Source organism: Enhydra lutris, unplaced genomic scaffold (assembly GCF_002288905.1).
Source record: "Enhydra lutris kenyoni isolate GAN:26980312 unplaced genomic scaffold, ASM228890v2 scaffoldscaffold50, whole genome shotgun sequence".
In the NCBI taxonomy this organism is placed as follows: domain Eukaryota; kingdom Metazoa; phylum Chordata; class Mammalia; order Carnivora; family Mustelidae; genus Enhydra; species Enhydra lutris.
Genome location: NW_019154134.1, coordinates 9,141,049 through 9,151,648, shown reverse-complemented (window position 1 = coordinate 9,151,648; position 10,600 = coordinate 9,141,049). Strand labels below are relative to the sequence as shown.

At 41.8% G+C, this 10,600-nt stretch overlaps 1 protein-coding gene across 2 annotated transcripts; it reads left to right on the top strand.

The window, feature by feature from the left end:
- The first annotated feature begins 301 nt into the window (after positions 1 to 301).
- Positions 302 to 5,919, top strand: LOC111156928 (polo like kinase 2). 2 transcript variants are annotated; one of them, XM_022518076.1, is made up of 14 exons: positions 302 to 480; positions 523 to 588; positions 1,154 to 1,261; positions 1,406 to 1,522; positions 1,724 to 1,853; positions 2,084 to 2,171; positions 2,641 to 2,736; positions 2,845 to 3,043; positions 3,136 to 3,283; positions 3,646 to 3,743; positions 4,052 to 4,181; positions 4,425 to 4,665; positions 4,788 to 5,028; positions 5,163 to 5,919. In XM_022518076.1, exons 1-14 carry the CDS (start codon positions 319 to 321, stop codon positions 5,352 to 5,354), a joined length of 2,016 nt encoding a protein of 671 aa, XP_022373784.1. In that variant the 5' UTR covers positions 302 to 318; the 3' UTR covers positions 5,355 to 5,919. The 2 variants fall into 2 exon arrangements, with proteins under 2 accessions (XP_022373784.1, XP_022373783.1); XM_022518075.1 differs by having other exon boundaries at positions 302 to 588.
- Positions 5,920 to 10,600: the final 4,681 nt, after the last annotated feature.

Sequence of the window (10,600 nt, the reverse complement as noted above, 5' to 3'; positions counted from 1 at the left end):
CGGCGGCGAGCCCTCCCCGAGGTTGGCCGGTCCCCGTCGCCACGCCGGTCGCCAGCGGGACGCGGCCGGCCAGCTCCGACCTGGAGACGGGTGTCGCGCGCTCCGGCGGCCGGCGGGCGGGGCGTCGCCCGTGACGTCGCATCCCGTTTGCATTCTCCGCCCCTCTCTTCGCCGTATATAAGACTCGACCGAGCGTTCGCACTCTCACAAGTGTACGCGGACGTCGGGCGCGGGTTGTTGTAGGAGGCGGGGGCTCGAGGGCAAGGGCCAGCTCGGACGTGTGTCCGCACCTCGGAGGTGCCTGGCCGTGAGGCGACGATGGAGCTCTTGCGGACTATCACCTACCAGCCGGCCGCTAGCACCAAGATGTGCGAGCAGGCGCTGGGGAAGGCTTGTGGCGGGGACTCGAAGAAGAAGCGGCCGCAGCAGCCCCCCGAGGAGCCGCAGCAGCCGCAGCCCCAGGCGCAGGGACAGCCGGCGGCCCCCCACCACCATCACCACCACTCGCACTCGGGGGCCGAGATCTCGCGGATTATCGTGGACCCCACGACGGGAAAGCGCTACTGCCGGGGCAAAGTGCTGGGAAAGGTGATGAGCGGCGGGCGCCCGGCTTCCTGATGGGAGGGAGGTCTGCCGGGTAGCCCCCGAGCCGGCTGGACCCTGAGTCCCAGCGTCTTGGCTTCTCAGGGCCCTCCGATCTCGGCGGGACGTGGGTGTTCACCTGCCCTGCTCTGGCTTTTGTACGCTGACAGCGCCGGATCGGCTTTACATCCTTAGCCACGGCTCCAAGTGCCTCCCGCGGCCCAAAGAAATTGATCGTGAGGCCAGAAGCGAGGGCTGTCTGCTCCAGCCCCTAGCTTCCTCCACCTGCTCCGCAGGGAATTTTCCTGACCGGTCTCTTAAGACATTATTTTTCATCTCCCTGCTCCCAGCCCCCTCCATAAAGCTCCTCTTTGTAAAGGGAGAAGGGGAACTGTTTCACTGTTTTCAGGAATGCTTTTCCTTTCTTAAAGGAGCTTTTAAAAAGTACAGAGCACATGTCTGTCCACCCTTACTTCCCTGTAATTTTGCTTCCCTAATTTTAAAAATATTTTTAAAAATATCTGCTGTCCATTTTTCTGCCACACTCAATACTGTCTCGGCTTTGTTTCAGGGTGGCTTTGCCAAATGTTACGAGATGACAGATTTGACAAACAACAAAGTCTATGCTGCAAAAATTATTCCTCATAGCAGAGTAGCTAAACCTCATCAAAGGGAAAAGGTGTGTATGACTGTTGACTAAAGTATTTTCTTTGTGTGCAGGGATGGCCCTTCCCTGTTAAGAAAATGTCTTCTGCATGTGTAAGCAACTGGCTTACAGAAGGTGACAGGAGGCTCATCAGCCTTATCTTGCTTTTTCTTTCAGATTGACAAAGAAATAGAGCTTCACAGAATCCTTCATCATAAGCATGTAGTGCAGTTTTACCACTACTTTGAGGACAAAGAAAACATTTACATTCTCTTGGAATACTGCAGTCGAAGGGTAAGCTTTAACTCCTGTTTGAGTCCATTTACTTCCCCCAAACTGAAATGGGATTCAGATTGTGTTTTATCTGGGATTTTAGCTGTGGTGGCAATTATTATATTGCAGTGTTAACTTTCATCACTCAACCTGCAAAAGGAAAACTACTGATTTTGATAACTTTGTTTGACAGATTCTCTTTTTCCCTTCTCCTCTTCCTAGTCCATGGCTCATATCTTGAAAGCAAGGAAGGTGTTGACAGAGCCAGAAGTCCGATACTACCTCAGGCAGATTGTGTCTGGACTAAAGTACCTTCATGAACAAGAAATCTTACACAGAGATCTCAAACTAGGTAAGCCCTTTATTCCAAACACTGACTTTTGCCTTAAAGATAGGTGTTTTCTCCTCTGTCTTCCTTGTTATGTATTAATGTTCTTAATCGGGATCTAGCCTATGCAATCTCCTTTTTGAATCGGTGACTTTCATAGTAAACACCTGATTGCCTGCCTCCAAAGAATGTGTGTGTATTCGGTTAGAACATTTTTTCAAGGGGATTCAGGTTTTGTTTTGTTTATCATCCAGGGAACTTTTTTATTAATGAAGCCATGGAATTAAAAGTCGGGGACTTCGGTTTGGCAGCCAGGCTGGAACCCTTGGAACACAGAAGGAGGTAAGAGTCAGAAAGATACATCCTGACAGGATTTTACAAAGATGCCCTTATTTTTTTTCCAAATGTTTTGGAGAAGGTCCATTGATACTAACATCCACAAACCATGATAATGTTAATCCATGGAAAGAGTAAGTGCCCACTATGAACTATGCAGAGTACCTTATGCCTATGGGTTGATTATGAAAGAAATTTGTCTCACATTTGCCTGATATGTTACACAAATGCTATGCTGTATTTGGTCTCAGTTGGTTAAAAACACTTTGTCATGTAGTTGAAGAAAACTGCGCACATATTAAAAAAATTATTCACTCGGTCAAATGTTAATTGTTGAGGTGCCAAAAATTAAAAAGTCAAATTTTTCTAAATAGGAATTAAATAGGAATACAATACTTCAGAGGTTTTTATCCAGAGAACTAAGTGTAGACAGTAGGACCATTCTTAATGAGATCTTCCTGTTTTGTTTTTCCAGAACAATATGTGGTACTCCAAATTACCTCTCTCCTGAAGTCCTCAACAAGCAAGGACATGGCTGTGAATCAGACATTTGGGCCTTAGGTTGTGTAATGTAAGTAAAGGCACCAAAATTATAAAAAAGCAAATTTGTATTTAGAATTTAACAGTCGAAGAGTGTTGCTTTGTTACCATTCCTAAAGAAGTGTTCGTTTGCACACAGGTATACAATGTTACTAGGAAGACCCCCCTTTGAAACGACAAATTTGAAAGAAACTTACAGGTGCATAAGAGAAGCAAGGTATACAATGCCATCTTCATTGCTGGCTCCTGCTAAGCATCTAATAGCTAGCATGTTGTCCAAGAATCCAGAGGATCGTCCCAGTTTGGATGACATCATTCGACATGAATTTTTTTTGCAGGTTGGCACGTTTCTTGTGTCTTTTTATTCTGTGCAATTGATCACAGTTATTCAACCAACTGGCTACTAAAAATCTTTTCTGGTACTCCGCAGGGCTTTACTCCAGACAGACTCTCTTCTAGCTGTTGTCATACAGTTCCAGATTTCCACTTGTCAAGCCCGGCTAAGAATTTCTTTAAGAAAGCAGCTGCTGCTCTTTTTGGTGGCAAAAAAGACAAAGCAAGATATATTGACACACATAGTAAGTTATAAGACTTCTGCTTTTCTGTATCCAGTATTCTATTTAAATTTGATAATTTAGTTAAAAGAATGTTTTTATGTTAGCATAACAGTTGGTATGTTTGAATACTGTTAAACTTGTTATAGCATGATAAATCTGCACTGCAAAATGGGATGGATAGGGGTTTTTTTTGTTGTTGTTGTTGTTTTTCATACACAAAGTGTGCTTCTTGCATAATTGCAGCTGATGGTAATGATAAAATGCCGGTTTTGCCTTGAATGCTCATAAGCTGGTTATTAATGCAAAAGGAGGAAATGTGGCTAGCTCTCTTCCTACCTTGTTAGCATAGACTAATGCTCATAATTCTTGTCTTTGATTTACAGATAGAGTGTCTAAAGAGGATGAAGAAATTTACAAGCTTAGGCATGATTTGAAAAAGACTTCAATAACTCAGCAACCCAGCAAACACAGGACAGATGAGGTATGCTGGAAAAGAATAAAATAGATATAAACACTTTGTATCATTCCTGCTCTTTGCTAATCATCACATGGGTTATGATTATTACGATTCAAAAATGTTTAAGTTTAAAACTTAAAGCTTTTCTTCCATCCATTTAAAAGGAAAGATTTTGTTTTTCATTTCAACAATGCATGCACTCGAATCCCTGAAACACCTTTTGCACCCATTGCTTTTTGATCAGCTTTCCCAGCAATTGCCACAATCTCACCTTAACCTAGAATTCTCAATCTTAAATGAATTGTAGATGCTTGACTCATTGTCTTTTTTAGGAGCTCCAGCCACCTACCACTACAGTCGCCAGATCTGGAACTCCTGCAGTAGAAAATAAGCAGCAGATGGGAGATGCTATTCGCATGATCGTCCGAGGGACTCTTGGCAGCTGCAGCAGTAGCAGTGAGTGTAAGTAGCTGTCAGTGGCATTTTACATGGAACTATCAATGCCAGTGCTTAATACTAAGTAAGTGGAGTCCATTTGTTTTGTGGCCCAATTTAACATAGAAGCAGCAAAATCAGAGGATTTGGGAAAAGGCAAGGAACAGTTTTGAGACTTCTGTTCTTTGAAGTCGTGGAGGGAAAATTAGCAGCCACCAAAGCCCAAGGTCTTATTGTTAATTATTTTATATTTTTCCCCTGACTTTTCAGGCCTTGAGGACAGTACCATGGGCAGTGTTGCAGACACAGTAGCAAGAGTCCTTCGAGGATGTCTAGAAAACATGCCAGAAGCTGACTGCATTCCCAAAGAGCAGCTGAGCACTTCCTTTCAGTGGGTCACCAAATGGGTCGATTACTCTAACAAATACGGCTTTGGGTACCAGCTCTCAGACCACACTGTAGGTGTCCTTTTCAACAATGGTGCTCACATGAGCTTGCTTCCAGATAAAAAGTAAGTACATCCAGTTAATAAAATCCTGCCACTTCTTTAGTCTTGCACTAAAGAAACCTAAAAACAGTGACTAATGGCTTCTGTTTTGTTTCTCTTATCTCCCTATGGTTCCTGTTCTTCAGAACAGTTCACTATTATGCAGAGCTTGGCCAGTGCTCTGTTTTCCCTGCAACAGATGCCCCTGAACAATTCATTAGTCAAGTGACGGTGCTCAAATACTTCTCTCATTACATGGAGGAGAACCTCATGGATGGTGGAGATCTGCCTAGTGTTACCAATATCCGAAGACTTTGGCTCTACCTCCTTCAGTGGCTAAAATCTGATAAGGCCTTAATGATGCTCTTCAATGATGGCACCTTTCAGGTAAGTGAACCTTTCAGCAATGTGTGTATTTAGGTCACAAAAAGTGGTTTTTATCCAGCCATTTAATTGTTGGTCACAGTTGTCTAATTCTTGAATATTTAGAGATGTCTAATGTCTATGTCTCCTTTTGAAAGGTGAATTTCTACCATGATCATACGAAAATAATCATCTGTAGCCAAAATGAAGAATATCTTCTCACTTACATCAACGAGGACAGGATATCTACAACATTCAGACTGACAACTCTGCTGATGTCTGGCTGTTCGTTAGAATTAAAGCATCGAATGGAATATGCTCTGAACATGCTCTTACAGAGATGTAATTGAAAGACTTCTTGAATGGACCCTATGGGACGCCTCTTTTCCACTGTGAGATCTACAGGGAAGCCAGTCAGATGGTCTACAGCATGTTGAAAAAGATGGACAGGTGGTGGTACGAAAACAATTCCTCTAGGGCCTGAAGGACTAGATGGAGCCAGACCAGGCTGAGGCATACAGTTCTGAACTTTGGACGATCTGAGAGTGAACCAGAATGCAGTTTTCCTTGACGTACCTGTTTTAAAAGGTGTTTCAGACAATTTTGCAGAAAGGTGCATTGACTCTTCTCTCTGTTGAGAGCATTTCAGACAGAGGACTTGGAACTGTGAATATACTTCCCAAAGGGGAGGGAAAGGGAGGAAGCTCCCATGTTGTTTAAAGGCTGTAATTGGAGCAGCTTTTGGCTACTCAACTGTGAACTATGGCCATATATAATTTTTTTTGGTTAATTTTTGAAGACATTTGTGGCTGGAAAAGTGCATTCCTTGTTAATAAACTTTTTATTTATTACAGCCAAAAGAGCAGTATTTATTATCAAAATGTCTTTTTTTTTATGTTGACCATTTTAAACCGTTGGCAATAAAGTGTATGAAAAAGCAAAAACAGCAGTCTCCTGTCTTTGGTATGGTGCATCACTGAATTGCAACATTCTTTGATCACAGATTCTTGGCACTCTTTGGCCTGACATCGAGTATAGAAGCATGTTAGAAGTTAGATTTTTTAGTTGTTTTGTTTCTTTTTTCTTTTTTTTTTTTTTAATTTTTAATTTAGGAAGTAAATCCTTAACATCTGAAGTACAATCTAACATTTTTGGGTAGATCTAGCTTGAGAAGAGAAGATTGTAACAAAAATACTACTCTTGTTAACAACCAAAATCTAGCACTCCTACTAAATCCACAGCCAATTTCTCTGAAGTATTTCCTTAAAGCTCATTTAGCTTGGAGCTGAAAGCCAGAGTCATCCTGTGTAAACAGACCTCTGTTATGTGTCAGTAGGTACAGGAAGCTTATCTTAATATGGGCAAAACTCTATGCTTTATAGTACTTGCACCACCTAAATGTATTACTCAGCTTAAACCTGCCTAAACACTTCCGGTGCCGCTGGCACTACTAAGAACACCATTCAGTAGTGGGAAGCACTTTGTAAATAAGTCATTTTATTTTCCTTCGGGTGGGTGCATGGTGGATGAGGAATGGTCAAGGAATCAACCTATGGTTTAAGCCCATCATTTACACTGTCAAACTCTCCAAGAGGCCAATCTGAGATTGTTTTTCAGTGGGATCTACTCTTGGGCAGGTATAAAAAGCTGCTCCTTCTGTTAATCTGAACTTTCAGTGACCTGTATGAGATGCAAATACGTATCTGTTCAACTTTAATCCCAGTAAGGGAAATACTGTCCTGCAAAAAGCAGCACCCTAATATATTAGGCTCTGTGGACACTGGAGTCCTGTACTAGTATAGAAATGTGGGTGGTACTTTCACATTTTTCTAAAATTCTTACGAACACTGTACCTGTTCTACCTTGTTAATAATTCAGTCACATCTGGGGAATTTGTTAGGGATAGTTAACAGGTCCCAGAACAACTTGACTGGCTGGAGTTCTCTGGTCACCTACACAACTTCACCGTGGTTAAAGGGCTTATACTCATAGTGAAAGAATACTAGATAACTACACTGATAGGGAGGTGTGCAAAAACAGGATCTGTTTCTATTTTTACGAGCAGAGGAAAAAATAGTAGGAGTTTGCAAAGAGCAAGAAATGGTCTTTCCTTGTGAGTTTCACAGTGTACATTACTTCACATTTTCATAAAGTATTTACCTATTCACTCTTGAACATCTACTATGTGCAGATCCGGGCCTGGCACTGGAGATGCAGGATGAAACCGAGCCTCTCCCTGCCCTCAAGGAAGTCCCAACACAGTGGAGGAGACAGTGCATTTACCTACTAATCTGATAAGTGTGCCATGATATTATGATAAAGGTATGTATGCACTGAGTGTTGTGGGAACCAAGAACAGGTATCCTAAGGAAGGAGCCCCAGGCATGGGGTGGACTTGGAGAATAGATTCCAAAGAAGAAGACTGTCTCTTACTGGGTTTAGAAAAATGGGTGGGGGTTAAACAGAAATGTGAGACAGGGAAGGGCATTCTAAGCAGTGGAAGTAACAGACGCAGATGTCAGAGAGTTTGCGGGAGTGCGTGTGTGGCTTTGAAGCATCACAGGTAAAGGCTGGAAGAAACAGATGTGATGTGTCCCACTGTGTCATGCCAAGACATTTAGGCTGCACCGAAGGCTATGCGTAGTTACTGAAAGAACTTAAGGAAGAAAGTGACCTTCTATTTTAGTTTTACAAAATGCGTTCTAGGGGCATAGGTAAAATGGGTTGCGAAGAAGATGGAGAAAGACAACCCAAACAGTAGAGAGATTAATGGTGGGACCCAGGTGAGAAAGGACAAACTGCAAAAGAGCATACAGAATTAGGCAGGAAGTATCTCCTTTAGCCTATCTGGTTTATTTTAGTATTCTCACACCTGAATCCCAGGCCTGCCATATAGTAGTGAAATAATGAATGAATGAATGAATGAATGAAGACAGATTTGGGAGTGACTTAGCTGATCTTAACAGGATTTGGCACCTGACTGAGTGTGCAGTCTGAGGGAGTGGGTGGGGGTTGGGATGACTGGCAGAGCAGTCAAGGGGAGGTATCATGTTGTACTACGGGGCCAGTAACTGAAATAAATTAGGAACATAAAAGGGAGAACCACAATATTCAGGAAAATACAGTGAGTATAGGACATGTTCAATTAGACTTGTGTGAGGACATCAGAGGTCCAGAAAACGGGAGAGAAGCAAGATTTGGAAGTAACCAGGTTTGAAGTAATATCATAGGAGTAGATGTGAGCACATAGGATGGTGAGTCTCTTTCATCCCCTCTACCTAGATTTTTTCTTTCTTTTTTTTTTTTTTTTACTAAGTCCAGCTATATAAAATGTGACAATGTTGATGAACCTTTGCAGTGAGGGAAGGAGAAGAAATTCCCAGATAAATTATACTTTCCTATACAAAAGGCCCCTGAATTCCATAAAAACAATTCCAAAATAGCAGATGTGCTTAATGAACATCTTCGAACCTCAAGAATGTTTCTCAGTTAGCCAGCCCAAATCCTGGCAGAGTATATGCTGAGACAAAAGGCAATTTTTAAAGATGAACTTGTTCTGATGCATAGTAACAACTACCTTCAGCTAACTTCAGTGTGGCCATGACAGGAATCCAGATCCCAGGTTATCTGACATTTTCTGCTTTTATATCTTAGTCCCCTCAGCCCTTCAAGAGCAATTTTTGAAAGTAACCCTACGTTTGCTAGGGAAGAAGCACACTCCAGTGGAAATGGAATACAGCCATGTATTAACAATGTGATCCCATAAATACCTGACGTCTCTCAGCTTCTGCTTCCTCATCTGTGGAGATGATCATAAAGCACTTGCACACCAAGGGTGCTCAGCAAATATTTGCTCCCTTTCTTCTTCTGTTTCCCCTGCCTCCTTCCACACTCATAACAGCAGTAACCCTGGTTACCTAGGAAAGAAACACCTGACTCATTTTCCCCCTTCCGGTCTCTCTCTGTCAGTCATGTCCAGTCAGGAATACAAAAATCATTTTAGCGCTTCCAAAGAGAAGGAATTTAATGGCAGTCATTGGTTATAAAGAGGAAGGAAGAGCCTAATGGGGGTGGGGGTGGAGGTGGGGGTGGGGGAGGATGAGGTAGTCCAGGAAACCACTACTATTCCTGTGGCTGGGAGAACTCCCAAGGGAAAGCGGTAATAATGCACTTCAGAACTGGGGCTCTCCGGCAGAAATCAGAGTTCCGGTTACTGCCTACCAGGGGTCTGAAATCGTGAAACAGAGGTAGTCACGACTTGAGATGACTCCCGCACAAATCTGGCTGAGAAAGAATGGGGACAAAATATCCTGGATTCTTCCTTCTTTTTGCCCTTCAGTCTCCTACTGACCAAATGAACCGGAAGCCAAGGGAAAAGAAGCCCAAGAAATGTAGTTGCAGGGGTCATTCTTATATTGTAAAACAAAGCAGGGAAAGGGCAGGGATGCATCTGAGCTTTAACAGCCCAAGAATGACCTACCTTTCTTCTTCCTTTTGCCTTCCATTAATTTCATGCCCATCTGTACCTCTTCTTTTCGTCAGTCAGTCCCAAAGTGACCAAAGTGCTAAGAGCTGTGGTTCTCTAGGCAGGAGGTTGACAGGCAGTAGAAGCTTGGAGGAGGAAAAGAACAGGGTGAGGGGCGGGAATCATTTTGCTTTAGGTCTCTGTGATTTGAATCATCATCAGACCTTTTTTACATTACAGGGATTTTAATTTAATGAAGATTGGGTGACTAAAAATGAGTAAGATATATTTTTTCATAAGGTACACAAATCAGTGTTGGTATTTTATAGCAATTCCATGTATGACAGAGTCAGTATATTTCTAAGTTTTGAAATTCTTCTATAAACAGAAACCTGTAGATTTGATTTTCTTTCTTCTTGACTTGCAAGGGATTCTAGGCTGTATAAGCTTAGATTCATGGTTTGTTCTAGCACTTCTTTATGCCTTATTAACTTTAGTAATGGAAAGCATCTCTGTTTGAATTACCACAATTTAGTTATATTAGAGAATTCAAATTAAAAAGTTTAACTCCCATATGCAGTGTTGGAATCTAATATCATGGTTCAGCAATGTTTGGAATTCAACTGAAAAGGATATATGGATTTTGCCCCTGGGATTAGCTTTATAATACAGTTATATATAAAATGAAATTGATTTTAATGATTGAGGTACAATAACTTCACTTCCAAATTAAGATAAAAATAACAAATTAACTGAGATATCTCTGCTACAAAATACTGAATTATTAGATATTTTAACCTGACCATGTGGGTTACAACAAATTTTATCTTTTAGGCCTGTAACAAATTAGTACTAGAGGAAACCAGGCAGCAGGCCTAAATGAAATAAAGTCAACAATGCCTGTCTTTTGTACTGCTTTGGAAACAATGGTAACAAAATAACCTTTAAAGCCAGGATCATACCAAACATGCCAAAATAATTTAACTGGAATATCAATTTATTACCTGATTTGTGTAGTCCTACTAAACAGAAAGAATGTTAAACATTCAGGATTATGTGAATTTCAAAGAACCTTAGAATGACATGGAAGATGTTTAAATATTTCAAGAGCTAAGGAAATGCAAAATCATA